This window comes from Fukomys damarensis, unplaced genomic scaffold, assembly GCF_012274545.1.
Source record: "Fukomys damarensis isolate Sample0158 unplaced genomic scaffold, DMR_v1.0_HiC HiC_scaffold_31, whole genome shotgun sequence".
Lineage (NCBI taxonomy): Eukaryota > Metazoa > Chordata > Mammalia > Rodentia > Bathyergidae > Fukomys > Fukomys damarensis.
Window position 1 is genome coordinate 16,492,161 of NW_022900943.1, and position 15,029 is coordinate 16,507,189.

General features: G+C 39.7%; 1 protein-coding gene across 1 annotated transcript in view; it reads right to left on the reverse strand.

Moving 5' to 3' along the window:
- The window catches only part of Dmrt1 (doublesex and mab-3 related transcription factor 1), a 107,195-nt gene that overhangs the window by 61,096 nt on the left and 31,070 nt on the right, over positions 1 to 15,029 (reverse strand). Inside the window, exon 4 of the mRNA XM_033757698.1 lies at positions 11,653 to 11,936. Within this exon, the coding sequence (XP_033613589.1) occupies positions 11,653 to 11,936 (284 nt within the window). The remainder of the gene's footprint in view (positions 1 to 11,652; positions 11,937 to 15,029) is intronic.

The window sequence follows — 15,029 nt, forward strand, 5'->3', positions numbered from 1 at the left end:
TTAGTTAACAGGTTTTTCTGGCGCTGAGTCTTGAAAAAAAAAAAAAAAAAAGGAATGGGTGTGAAAAAGGGCCCAGTCAGAGTGTGGGTTAGCTGTGTGAGAACACAGTGGGCGGTCAAAGGTAGTGGCATTTTAAGATGCCCAGCCTGGCATTCACTCTCAGCTGTTTGAGGTGCTAGAGCACCATACCAGGAATGTCCATAAGGGAGCCATTGTGCACCCGAAGTCCCAGATTCAAGGATCAAGTTTCCCTCTGGTCTGTATCTCAATTCAACCACAAGGATCTTAAAAGTACTTCTAAGTGATAGCAGCAGCCTTCCACCAGACCTACTTTTCCCAGATCTGTTATTTTTAACTGACACACAATTGTACACAGTTATTATAATGCAGTATTCTGATACTTGCACACAATGTGTAATGATCAAGTCAGGATAATCTTCATATTATTCTCATCAAATATTTTACCGTTTCTTTGTAGTGAGAACATGCAAACTCCTCTCCTTTAGCTATTTTAAAATAAACAATGAATTATTTCTAACTACATTTGCCCTGCACTTTTCTTAATTTGTGTTTTGTTCAGGAACTGATCTAGCATATAGTAGGCCCTTGATGCATGTTTGTTTATTTTATAAAGAAACTTAAATAAAGAGAGATTAAGATGGTGGAGGTGAAACCAACAGCAAATCACAGCCTCTTCAGGACCTAAAATCAAGACACCTGGATAATAACAACTGTGCAAAGAGAGTTAAGAGCTCTAAGAATCAAAAAACAGCTGACACGAAAACTACAATCTTAGAGAAATGGACACAATGCAGAAAACAGAACAAAACAGTCTGGAAAGCATTCCCAGGTAAAACCCAGGGAGGGGGGCCCATCTCTGTAATTACAAGGTAAGCTAGAGAGGGCCAACAGCCACAGTGACAACAGCAGCGCTAGCTTCAGAAGAAAACCCAGGGCTATTTTAAGCTACAAATACAGTGTATAGTTTTACTCCCAAGTGACTCCCTCCCCACGATAGGCTAGCTTTGGAGAAGAAATCCATTGCAGCACTTACCACATCGAGGAGGGACATAATCAGGAGCCATTTTGAGGAGTTTATAATTTAAGCCTGAGCCACTCTGAGGAATCAAAAGTCACAGAACAACCACACTTCAGGGTCTCTGGGGTTTCCCTAACACAGTGACTGAGTAGGAGATGGTGACAAGACACAGTTGCAGAGATGTGGAGGCCTGGTGACAGAACCCCTGAGAAATTTAAGCAGTAGCCATGGTGGGCCGTGGAACACAATTGTCCTGCCCTCTGTGGTCAGAGGCCAGGATGGTCAAGTGTGGTTTTCTGAGTGGGGCTGGATCTGAATGTGTGAGAACTGAGTCCAGAGGACTGCCTGCCTCTCACTGCCTACTTCCAGCACAGAAGTTTGTAGGGTCTTTGCTTTCCCGTTGCCAATATGGTCAGGTCCATTTCTACCTGGACATTTGCCACATCCCTTGGTACACAGACAGAAGAGTCTCCAGAGCACCTCACAATCCCACAAGCACACAAAGCTAGTCCAGGACAGTAGGGGCCCTGGGCACACAGAAGGGGACAAGTACTAACAGCCTCTGCAGTGAACACCCTCAGGCAGCTCTCAAGCAGACAACACACCACTGAATGAGTCTGTCCATAGGGAAAGGCAGGGCAGGACTGAGCATTCACAGAGCAAAAGTGAGAGTGGAAGAAATACAACAGGCTTCATCGCCTCTTCTTAAAATTTGGTGAATTCCAGTACTACAAGCCTTGGAAAGAAACTACCACCCCAAAAACCTCCACGTAGAGGAATTCTCTGAACTTGTTTCTCTTTCACTTTGTTTCTTTTAATTTTTCTATTTGATTATTTTTCTTCTTTTTCATGTTTATTGTTCTATGACTTTAATTTTATTTGCTTTTTTATTCTTTAATAAACTTTTTATCTAACTTTTCTCTCCTCCTTATTCTCATGTTCCTTTTCTCTTTCAAATTTCACTCTTTTTATATTTTTCCTTTCCCCAAACTGTTCACTTATTATTATTAGCCTTTATTCATTTTAAGCTACTTAGATTACGGTATTATTGCTGATTTCTTTTCTACTATTAATGGTGCTATAATTGTTTATAGCAGATCTTACCTGTATGTCAATATCTGGTCTATCTTTGTGTCCATGTTATTACTGCCGATCTCTTTTCTTTTGTTAAGGGTAGTATAGTTTCTGTTTTTAACTATTTTTTTATGGTATTTCATTATCTGCTTTGTCTTTAAATCTATACTATTATTGCTGATTTCTAGTATTAATGATGGTATAACTGTTGCTTTTAATTGGTTTTTACCAGTATCCATTTTGTCTCTCTGTTGTCAACATTACTGCAGTTCATTTTCTCTTCTCTGAGTAGTACTAGGGATAAACCTACAAAGAAGGCTGAATACTAGGAAGACTAGCAAGCAAAAGAAGAGATGGCCATTCCAAGAACCACACAAATCTCAGAATCAACAGAAGTTGTATAAAAAAATGAGGCAACATGATTCCTCCAAATTTCTGTAATTCATCAGTAACTAAATGCTAAAATATTGAATGTCACAAAAAAATTCAAAAGACTGATTTATAAAATGATTAGCGACTTAAAAGAAGATTCAAAGAAACAGCTGAATGAAATGAGAAAGACACTGCAAGATACAAAGAAGCAATTCAACAAAGAGATTCTGAAGAACCAAACAGAAGTCCTGAAAATAAGAATTCTGAAGTCCTGGAAAAATAAAAGCACAGTAAGTCAAACCAAAGCTAGTAGAAAGCCTCCAACAGGAAGGACCAAGCAGAAAACAGAATTTTAGGGATTGAAGACAAGGTTGAGGAACTATTTCAGATAGACAGAAAAAAATCATGAACAAAACATCCCAGAACTCTGGGACTGGGACATGGTTAGAAGACCACACTTTGGAATTTTTAGTGTAGAAGAGAGTACCGAGGGGTTCAGACTAATGGGATTTAAAAAATCTATTTAATGATGTAACAGAAAACTTTCCTAAAACTGGAAAAGATATAGACATTCAGAAGTTCAAACAGGAATGACCAGAAAAAGAACTCCCCACATCAAGTTAAAATGGCAAGAGTATAGAACAAGGAAGGATACTAAAAGCAGCAAGGAGAAAATGCCAAGTCACTTACAGAGGAGGCAAAACCTTTGGAATAACTTCAGACTTCTCTGCAGAAACCCTACAGGCCAGGAAAGCATAAAACAGTTTATTTTAAGCCAGGAAAGAAAATAACTGCCAACTCAGAATATTATACCCAGAAAAACTATTCTTCAAACTTGAGAATAAAGACCTTCTAAAATAAGCCTAAACTAAAGAAATTCACAACCACTAAGTCAGCATTTCAAAAAATACTTAAAGGAATCATATACATAGAAGAGAAAGATCAGACAAGCTATTGAGAATTAGGAGAGAACAAAATGAGAAAAGCAACAAAATGACAGGAACTAGCACATACCTTTATATAAGAACTCCGAATGTAAATGGTCTTCACTCTCCAAAATAAGTCATATTTTAGATCATAAAGTAAGCCTTAACAAATACAAAAAAACTGAAATAGTTTGACTATTACTGCATCATAATGGAATGAAACTTGTAATCAATAGGAAGAGAAACAACAGAAACTATACAAACACATGCAGACTGAACATTCACTTCTAAATGATCATTAGATGTTGAAAAAAATCAGGGAGGAAATTTAAAAATTCCTAGAATCAAATGAAAATGGAGCTTTTCTGATTCCTCACGTCTAAGATGATGAAAAAAGAAGGAATAAGAGTTGTACCAATACAGGCTACACAAAAAGTGCAGCCCATTTGCTGCACGAACTGCACCTGGTGTGTACTCAAGGAGAAGACTATTAAGAAGTTGTCATTCGAAACATAGTAGAGGCTGCTGCTGCCGGAGACAAATCTGCAGTGAATGTCTGCAATGTTTATGTACTTCCCAACTTCTGGGTGAAGCTAGATTACTGTGTGAGTTATGCCCTTCACAGCAAGGTGGTCAGGAATCAATCTTGTGAAGCCCGGAAAAAAATCAAACACCTCCATCTCAATTCGGACTTGCTTGTGCTGCCCTACAAACTCCACCAAAGCCCACTTAAGGAGTTGGGTCTTAATGTACTGAAGAAAAATCATCTCATAAGAAACACTAAAATGAAAAATATTTTTTGAAAAGATGAAAACACAACATACTAGAATCTCTGGGATACATCAAAGGTAGTAGTAAGAGGGAAGTTTATAGCTATGAATACCAACATTTAAAAATCGGGTAGATCTGGGGCCAGGGATTTAGCTCAGTGGCACCCCACCTGCCTCTCACGTACAAGGTCCTGAGTTTGATCTCTGATATAGAAAAATAAAATCAGATAGATCTAAATAAATAACCTAATGATGGGGCCAGGGATTTAGCTCAATGGTTCTGCTGCCTGCCTCACAAGTGCAAGTTCCAGAGTTCAACCCCAAGTACCAAAACAAAACAAAAAAACCAAAAAATAACCCAATGATGTATCTCAAAGTTCTGGAAAAAAACGATAGTCAAACAAAACCAAACTTAACAGAAGGGGAAAAAAGTATAAAGATCAGTGCTGAAACTAAAACCCTAAAACAAAAACTAGGATCAGTAAAACATAGAGTTGGTTCTTTGAAAATAAGATTAATAAACTCTCACCCAAACAAACAAAAAAGAAGACCCAAATTGATATAATTAGATTTTAAAAAGTGGACATTACAACAGATACCACTGAAATCCAGAAGACTATAGGGGAATACTTTGAAAACCTATATTCTAATAAATTGGAAAATCTAGAAGAAATGGATAAATTTCTAGATACATACAGCTTTCCAAAACTGAATCAAGAAGATATAAAAACCTACACAGATCAGTAACAAGCAATTAAGTTGAAGCAGTAATAAAAGTCTCCCAGCAAAAAAGCACAGGACTGGATGGATTCACTGCTGAATTTTAGCAGACTTTTACAGAACTATTACCAATACACCTCAAACTATTCCATGAAATAAAAAGGTAAAGAATGCATCCAAACTCATTCTACTAGGCCAACATAACTCATTACTCTGATACCAAAACCAGACAAAGGCACAACAGAAAAAGAAAACCATAGACCAATATCCTCAAAGGAAAAGAGATGAAAATTTTAATAAAATTGAATTCAACAGCACATTAAAAAGATTATACACCACGATCCAACTGGCTTTATTCCAGAGACAAAAGAATAGTTCAACAAACATAATATACCACATAAATAGATTCAAGGATAAAAGCATACAATGGCATATATTTGGTAATTAAAAGTAATGAGTAGTGATAATATGCTGTATAACATGAGACAAATTTTTAAAACATGTTAAGTACAAGAAATTAATCACAAAGAAAACACTGTATAATTCCATTTTTATGAAATTTGCAGAATAGGCAAACATCTAGATACGAAAAACAATGGTTACCAGAGGCTGAGAGTGGTGGAAATGAAGTACCTGCTACTGGGTATGGGGTTTCTTTTAGGAGTCATGAAAGTTTTACAATTAGTAGTAAAATTAGTGATAGTGCACAATCCTTGAATATGCTTTAAAAAGACTAAATTGTGTACTTTAAAAGTTATGGGAGTGAATTTTATCTCAATAAACCTGTTTTAAAACTTGCAGAAAATAAATGAACATATTCCAGTGAGGTGTATTAACTGTCAACAGGCAACTGTATCATGGGCCACTTCAGAGGGAGGCCAGTCACTAGGAGGAATGAAATCACCTCTGTTGTCACCTGACCACAACCTAACTGTGGCTGGAATGTAAGTCTAGACAGCTGGTGGCACAGGCTTACAGAAAACACTCAAGAGGGTGCCTGCCACTGCGATGCAAAGGAGATCCAAGGTACAGCTCAGAGTCCTCCCATATTTATTTCTGCTCACTTGATATGCGCCTCTCCCTTGTCAACCTGGTACAACATGTTTATTTAAGAGATAATGTTGCCGTGGAGGAGTGCACAAGGCAATAAACAGCTTTTGCAGGCAATTAAATGCAGAAGCGAAATTGAGCTGCTGGTCAGCGGAACCAGCCATTCATCGTGAGTTTGTTCCAGTGTCACAAATGTTATTCCTGTTTCACAACAGGACAGGAATCTGTGATTGGGCCACAAATCTCTGCAGGCTGGGAGACAGACCAAAAGCGATTAAAGCAGCTCTTAGTGTGCATGGCGCTCACACAGAAGCACTCTGGGATTCTGGAATGATGGCCCGGAAGGCTGCTCTCTGTCTTGTAAATAGATTCTGCACTCTAAGTGTGTCCGAATGTAATGTGTGGCTTGTCTGATTTTATAGCAAGACTTGACAAGAAGTCACAACCCTACAAAAAAGCCAATGGATTCTTTTTACAAATAATCTCATGCCTTCCCTACTCAACTCTACAAAGTCTAGTTTTAAGAAATCATCATTGCCACTAAAATCATTACTTTCCAAGAATCACAAAGGAGCTCTTGGTTGAGAAATATTCACACTTCTTCCCCAACACACACTCATACTCAGAACAGCAAGCAAAGGGGATATTATAAAAGGAAGACTCCATCCAGCAAAGAGGAGGAAAGTTAATCTTGGCAACAGAATCAAGAAAGTGAATGCAAGAGAGTGGAATTCCAGGCCTTGGGTTTAATCTGGGTGGGATCTATGGTAGGCAGGAGTAGAGGAACCCATAGGTGCTCCCAGAGGCAGCTTTGGAACACCTCCCTCAATGAAGATGGAAAAACAGGGCAATTTGCCATGGGAGAACTTCAACCCATACTCCCTGGGAAGCTACCACCTGGAGAGACAAGGCAAAGTTAAAAGGGCAATGTTTTAGCATCTCTCACAAAAAAACAGCAAGGTGAGGACTCTCTTATTCCAGATTCCTGTTCCTGACACTTCTGATAGCTGCAAAGATTGCTCTGATTACAAAGTGAGCCACCCATTCCTATCCCTTCCACATGAGCTAAAAGTAGCATCTGTAGGTTTTTATCTAATACTGTACTTCTTCATAAATATATCTTAATGAATACATTTTGTACCATTATCATAAACTTTATGCTTTATGTTTTGTTTCCTAAGTGGATCAAATTCTTCACAATGATATAAAAATCATTCTGTATACATTCATACTTGGTTCATATCTACATCATTGTCTTTTGAAGTCTTTTTTGAGACAGTCTCACTAAGTTAACCAGGCTAGCCTTGGACTTGAGGATCCTCCTGCCTTAGTCTCCCAAATGCCTGGATTACAGGCAAGTGCCACCATGTCAGTCTTGTCAGGCTTTTAATCATAATTAAAATGTACATTTACGTGCTTCCTTGTTATGAGCGAGACCTATGTAGCTAACTAAAATGCATATAAACAAACTGTGAATTAAATAAATTTTTAAAAAGCAAGACCAAATGGAAACACTGAAAAGTGAAATGAATTCACTGCAACTAGTAACAGCACAGCACTTCTTCATTTAAACAGAAACTCACATAAGCTGATCACCTCACTTCAGATACCATAATGTCTTACGAATCCATGCTAACAGTCCCATGAAGATTACACTACACCCACTTTACAGATACAAAATGGAGATTTAGTGGATATTTTGCTAAAGGCTCCATAGCTAAATCTTAAGTTAGAACTAAAAATGGATCTTCCAGGACTAGAACTCAGGTTTTCCTTTGGCAGATCAATGGAATGGTTATCAACAGCTGTAGCTTCTGGGACAATCCCGTCAGCTCTGCACCTGTTTTCTCTGTAGTAGAATGGGGGTGGACTAGAACCCTCCAGTATCCATTTCAGCTCTGATTATCAATGCATTGATCTGACTCTGTCACTCTGCAAACTGTTGAGTTGTATCTATGTTGGCTCTTGTACTTTTAATGTAAAAGTTTATTTCCAGTAAAACTAACAATGGTACCTCAGTGCACAAACGATCCACAATTCTGATCATAAACCCAGATGGATGAGAACTGAATCAAATTCAATAGTTAGATTCAATGTGGATCTTATGGGGAAATTTGATTCTGTTCTTGTCCAATTCGGTTTGCAACCAGAATCATGGAAAGAATTAAGTTCATGAACTGAGGCATCACTATAATTTTTGTGGGCATAACCAAAAAACTGTAAGTAGGGCTGGGCTCATTGGTGCAGCCGCCTGCCTTGAAAGTACAAGGTCCTGAGTTCAATCCCCAGTACCAAAACAAAAACAAAGAAAACTGTAAGTCAAGCTTGTTTTTCCATTTGGTTATAAGATTAATCCACAGCTTGAAAAGTAACAGGCCATATGGTGGCGCTCCTATATCCAAACTGTTAGGAACTTTTTTATGTTATGCACACATCACACAAGTGCCTAAATGTGCTTTGGTAATAATCACAGCCACAGAAAATCAGTATGAAGATTCCAAAAGTCCTGTAATTTCAAAATAGCAAAGAATTCATCATATTTTAAATACTGATAGTGGAGACTGCATATTTCAGGAAAGAATCAGGGCTCTATTCTCAGCTTATGTGAAACAACCACCCATCAGCCCTGTTATAGAAATCCCTACTTATTTCTGATCTCCACAAGTGAAGAAACTGGAAGTGAGCTCCAAAAGGATCATCAACGGGAAACAAAAGGCTTAGGTCATAATTCCAAGCCCTAAAGAACTAAATGAGGTCCTGGGTGTTCATACTGAACTGATCCCCAGCTAAGGCTCATCTGCACATTTGGAGGATAAAGTACACATTCTGCACAGTCTCCTGAGGTCTCAGCTCAAAGAGGGCACCTGGGAGGCAGGCAGTCTCCATAGCTTTGTTGTCGTTTTGGGGTTTTTTTTTTGGTTTTTTTGGCTTTTTTGCAGACCCAGTGTTAGCCAGATAGTACTGACACACACTTCAGAGTCAGACCAGCATGGATTCAAACTCTGACTCTTCTACTGGTCACTCTATGACGCCAGGAAAGTCAGCCTTCTGAATCTCAATAACTTCACCTATAAAAAGACCAACACCACTTGCCTCTTGGATCAGACTAACTGCTCAGTGAATTACAGATCTCATTACTGATGTTAAGATTCTAAGAAGAGTGACTGTCAACCATAGTAAGACAGCAGCATGTACTTCTGCAAAAGAACTTATATGAGACAGTAACCATTGCCTAGGGAATATTCCACCTACACTCTGGAAAAACAAACATATGTGAAATGATGCATCAGGGACTCTCCTAGGCTCTAACCAGTGGTGCCGCTCTTCAGCTCTGTATGTTCTAGAGAAGGTGCTACACATCAAACCTCAGGTCCCCCACCTCAGGTCTAAAATGGTTAGCCAAGATTATTCCTCCCACCTTGGTAGCAGGTTCAGTCTAACTCAAGCTTCTCTCTCAGCAGATGTGCCATCAAGGCCCTCAGCTGTCTAGCACCAGGCAACAGTGCTGCTCAGAACCTGTCTTCCCAGGTTATATAGGTTAGAAGGCCAAGGGAATCCAAGCCCTCAGTCAGACCTTTTCGAGGCTTTCCAGGAAACATAAGAGCTACTGTCAGGTACCACCTGTCTTGACAAAGGTTTTGACAAAGAAAGGACAGTTAAGAGTGAGAGATTTCTCACTGTGCTAAAGAATTCCATCTTGAGAGGGCTATCTTCATTTCAGAAAAATATTAAGATTACGCTTTCTCATTCTTTAGCACCTACTCCAACAGGTCTGCCAACAGACCCTTCCCTATTCTCAAAGCTTGCAAGCAGCCAGAGAACTAGGACACTCTAACCAAAGTCTCTTGTTCCTCTAAATCTGCAAGACAAGCTATTTTATTACCATTTATCTTTTTAGGTGTTTATTTCTCATTTAAAGAGTTTCCCATAGAAATCAACCTAAAAATCTGCCCCAAACCCTAAAATCCAGTGGCACTCGGAAAGGCCCAAAGGGCTCCACCTTGGTTCCATTCATTATCACGTTTCCTTTACACTTAATATTACCTCTCAATTCTAATACCAATAAAGGTGCTTAAAACGCCCTTCAAAAAAGAGTAGATTCCAAAAGAAAAACAGATAGGAAATGTATGGTTCAGAGTATTAATCACTGAGGAAAGCAAAAGAATCCATTAAGTGAGGTGACTTGAATATTAACAACCTCCCCACACCAAGAGAAAAAAAGAGGCAAAATGAAATAGAATTGGGCCAGGGATTTAGTATACGGGTGCCGCCACTGCCTGCCTTGAAGTGCAAGATCCCATGTTCGATCCCTGGCACCAAAAGAAAGAAAAAAAGAAAGAAATACAATTGCTCAGAGGAGAATTTCAACCCAAATTGTTTTTTAAAGTAGGCATAAGGACACCTTTTAAAAAAAAAAAAAAGCTAAACTCAAAGAGAGTCAGAAGTGAAACGATGGCTGGCAGGGGCTAGGGCGGGGAGAATGGGAAAATATTAGTCAAAGTTTACAAACTAAGTTGTAAGATGAATAAATTCTGAAAATAATGTGCAGTATCATGACTATAGTTAAAATACTGTATATATGAAAAATGCCAAGAGACTCGATCTTAAGAGCTTTCGCCATACAAAAAGTGGAACTGATAGGTCTGTTAATTAGCTTCATTCATTGCACTGGTAATCAGTGCAAATACATGTATACATCAAATAACACTGTACAACTTAAGACGTATACAATTTTTTGTCAACTATACTTCAGTAAAGCTGGGGAAACAAAGAAAAAAAAAGGAAGTTCAAAGACTTGCACTAACTCCCAAACATGTATATTATATTGCGTTGGAATCAAATCCCAGCTGAGCAATCCTGAGCATGATAACTGCATCCATAATCAAACGGTTTGCATGGGAGCAGAAAGTTTAACCTCATCCGTATATGGATTCCAAGAACATACATATGCATCTAGCTTCTGAATACATTTAGTACCTTGAATCTGCTGCTAATACACTGGTATGGTGGAAGTGGTTACACCTAAGAAAGCACAACATTTTTACTTAAGCTCTTTTCCTGAGAGAGCAAAATGCTTTGTTTTACTCTAAATATTAAAAGCTCCTGCTTACACACTATTTCAACCATACATACCTAAGACATTGAAAGACTAACTTCCATTCCTAAAAAAAAAATGCACCCCTAGTCTGACCAGCACAAGAGTGTCCTAGTTTGTTTTCTCTCCTCTATACAAATATACGGATTATAACACTTTTCCTTCTTAGGGTGCAAATTTATGAGGAAGATTACTGCCACCTACAAGGCTGCACCTAGCATTTTCTAAGCTACTCATTGGCAAACAAGGCCAGAGGAGGTGAGGCCTCAACCAATAAGGTACTTGTGCATCCAACTCTGGCCAACTAGGTATTTATGCAGCAGGACAATGTGAAAAAAGTAAACATTTGAAAAATAACCCAAATACAAGTACATTTCTTTACAATACCTTTCAGCCAGCCTCTTGGGATTAAGAGGTATTATTAGGAGAGTGAAAAATTCTTCATGTGATTTATATACTGCACTTATGTGTGTTGAACTGCGCGCACATACGGTGCATGTGTGTAAACGTGCGTCTCTTTGACTGTGTCTATTTATGCACACACCTGTATGTGCTGTTCGTGTATATTGTTCACATATTAGGTTAACTCTCTGGGTAGTAGCATACCTGCCATTGGTTTCCGGTCTGGCCAGGCACATAAGGCCCTGGAAGGCTCCGAAGACTGTTCTTCACAGGGGATCCCCCAAGGGTACTTCCCACATCCCCAGCAGAGGACTCAGCAGCCAAGGCCATGGAATACTGCGGGTAGTTGTACAGATTATTGTAGTAAGGAAACAGAGGCGGCTGGTAAAAGCTGCTGTAGTAGGTGGAGTCTGCAACCAGATCAGGTGCGTTCTCCACGTGCCCTCTGCTGGTTGCAACAGGAACATCCTGGATGACCATACGTCCCTCTAAAAAGGAAAAAGAAAAAGAGGCACCGCAGTATTAATGTGGGAATCACAAACCTTTACCTCTAAACCTTAACAATGCATCACCTGCCTCCTCAGATCTGGGGAGCAGATTACCAGGCAGAGCACAGGCAAAAGGCAAAGCCATTTGCTGCTTTTACAGGCAAAACACAGGAAGTTTCTAAAGCTGGCATCACTTTGGCAACACAGCTGAAAAACCCTTGCTGAGTACTTTTCATTGAGAATATCAAACATTTTAGTGATAATTTTAATTACATAAAGGCTGACAGTGTAACTTCAACCCAGAAATTCCCACTCTAATCTCAAGAAACTAGGTATCAAATCTAGTAACCTGCTAGCCCATTCTTATGACAAAATTAATTGTTCAATTTAAATAAGGTAAATAAATACCCTATTGTCCTATGGTAGGAGATAGATTTGTCTGAAAGTCAAAGCAAAAGGCTGAGAGAATAAGCATATCCTGTTTTCTTAACTCCTTTCCATGGCTGATTGTGTCCTTTAAAAACCTGGGAAATGGTATAGACCAGAGTTTGACAAAACTCCTAAAGGGCAGTTAGTAACTATTTGGGGTTTTGTGGACCATTCAGTCAATGTTAAGAGTAGTTATGTTGCAATAAAACATTACTCACATAAATGGGAAGAGGACTGATGTGGCTCAAAGACTGTAGTTCGCTAGACTTTGGCAAAGACTTGAAACTGTTTATTGTCAAAATAAATGACAAATCCCTCACCCATCCATCCGACAGACATTTATTAAGCAAAGGTGTAAGACCTAAGCCGGGTAACTAAAATGGCCACCAGATGGTCACTGTCCTACCCGAGGGGAGCTTATCATCGAGGATTACAAAATACATTAGTTTCCCAGATCACACCACTACTCCGTAGCAATGTCCATAAACTGTTATAGAAACTCAGAGAAGAAGAGATGACTTTGGGCCTGTGAAGGAATTAGTGATCTTTATGGAAAAAACTGCACTTGAGCTGCACCTTAAAAGAACAGGAAGCTGGACCAGGGCTGTAGCTCAGTGGTGCCTTGCCTGCCTAGCAAGTGCAAGTTCCTGAGTTTGATTCCAAATACTGAAACAAAAATATAAATATAAATATGATTATAAATAAATAAAATCAACAGGAAGCTAATGGAAAATCAGAAGAGAGGAAGGAGAAAAGTGAAGTAAGGACAGAAGAATGAGCCAGGAGAGTTTGGAGTGATAAGTAGGGCAGCCAGATGGAAAAACTAGGGTAAGAATGTACAAAGTTCCCACCTGAAAGGTTTTCCAGAGCCGGGCAAAGGAACCCTTCATCCAGCTCTCTGGTTTCTCTTTGGGAGAAGTGGGAACCACCAAGGATTTCTGAGCAAGGAAGTTATCTCATCAGAGCTGTGTTTTGGAAGGTTTACCAAGTCAAGAGTCAAGGAAACCCAAGTAGTTAAGACTCAGAGACCTCAGAACACTGCAAATGTCAAAGATGCCTGGCTCAGGGACATGTGAGGACTGAAACCCAGCAGAAATTGAGGCTGATAGGACATCACCAATGAATATGTGAGGGAGACAAGAACAGGAGCCTAGGTATGAGTTGGGAGTTGTCCCACATAACCTAACATGAAGGATGTTAACATTTCAGGTAGAGAAGTGCATGAATGTGAGCACCTTGAAATCTGTGCTTTTGGGAGATGCTGGGATTGGAAGTGAGGTTCAGCAGTCACCACCCTGTGATGGCTGTATGTGGGGAATGAGGGGTGGGCAGCACAGGCAGGAATGGTAGAGAAAGCCATACACTATCGGGAGGTCGAAACTGACATGGATTCAGAGGGGGCGGACTGCAATGTCAATTGCTGCTAAGCGATCAAGCAGGCTCAGCTCTGGAAAAGGCCAACAGAGAGATGACTAGGTCTTTCAGGACCTGCATTTCAGCATGGTAGAAGGAGTAGAAGCTAGCCGGCCAGAGAGTTAGGAATGAACAAGCAAGAAGGAAACAGATGAACTCAGTGAATGGCCTTCTCTTCTACCAGAAAGCAAGATCCAGCAAGAAGGCTGCCTTTCATGTCCCTATGCCCAACACACTGCCAGACAAAGTGAAAAGTATGTGCTGAAGAAATCACAGAATAATGGGTTTTCAAGTATCTTGGCAACAGAAACAAATGTCAGTTAAAAACAGAAGCTCTAAGGAGTCATAAAACTTTGCTATTTCATTTTTAAAACACAGAGAAGGTGTAAGCTTCCCTAGACAAGAAAAGGAAGCTTCTAAGAGAAATTCCCAGCACAATGCATGCCCCAAATAAAAGTTCTAGGAAAACAGCCCCTGGATGAATGTGCAGAAGAAAAAAGAGAAAACATGCAGGGGAGGGGGTGATTCAGACTGCAAGCTACAGACCCTGTACGATTTACAATAAAAATATGTGTAAACTGAGTGTGGTGGCACTCTGTAATTGCTACATTCTGGGAGGTTGAGGGAGGGCAGCAAATTGAAGCCCAGTCCAGGCAACTCAGTGACCTACTGAGAACCCGTTTCAAAATAAAAAATAAATGGAAGCTGGGGCAGGAGGATGTAAACTTGGAGCCCAGCCTAGGATACTTACTGGCTACAGACTCTGTCTCAAACTAAACAGAAAAGGGCTGGCAGAGGGCGCTGGGTTTAATTCTCAGTACTGTGTATGGAGGAAAGGGGGGAGAAAGAGGGGAGAGTGAGGGAAAGAGAAAGAGAAAAAAGAGGGAAAGGGGGAGGGAGGAGGGAAGGGGAGGGATTAACAAAAGTAAATTTTCACCTTAGAGTCAGCACTAAAATCTCTTTTGTTTGAAAGGCAACGCAATCCACTGGCCCTAGACTTCTGTAATTGCACTACAAAGCCAACATTTACTCCTTTCCTTCCAGCCAGTGAGATGAGGTGTTCCAATTTCATTATTCCCCAAATTTCAATGTTCTGAGAAAGCACGCAGCCATTTTCTCCTCCTGAACTTCCCTACTTGTCCATTCTCTTATTTAAAACATCAATTTGCTAACATTATTGGTGGGGTTTGGTATCGAGTTCTTTTGCTTTCAGTGTCATATCTTTATTGTTTACCTGATAGCAAAAGTTAA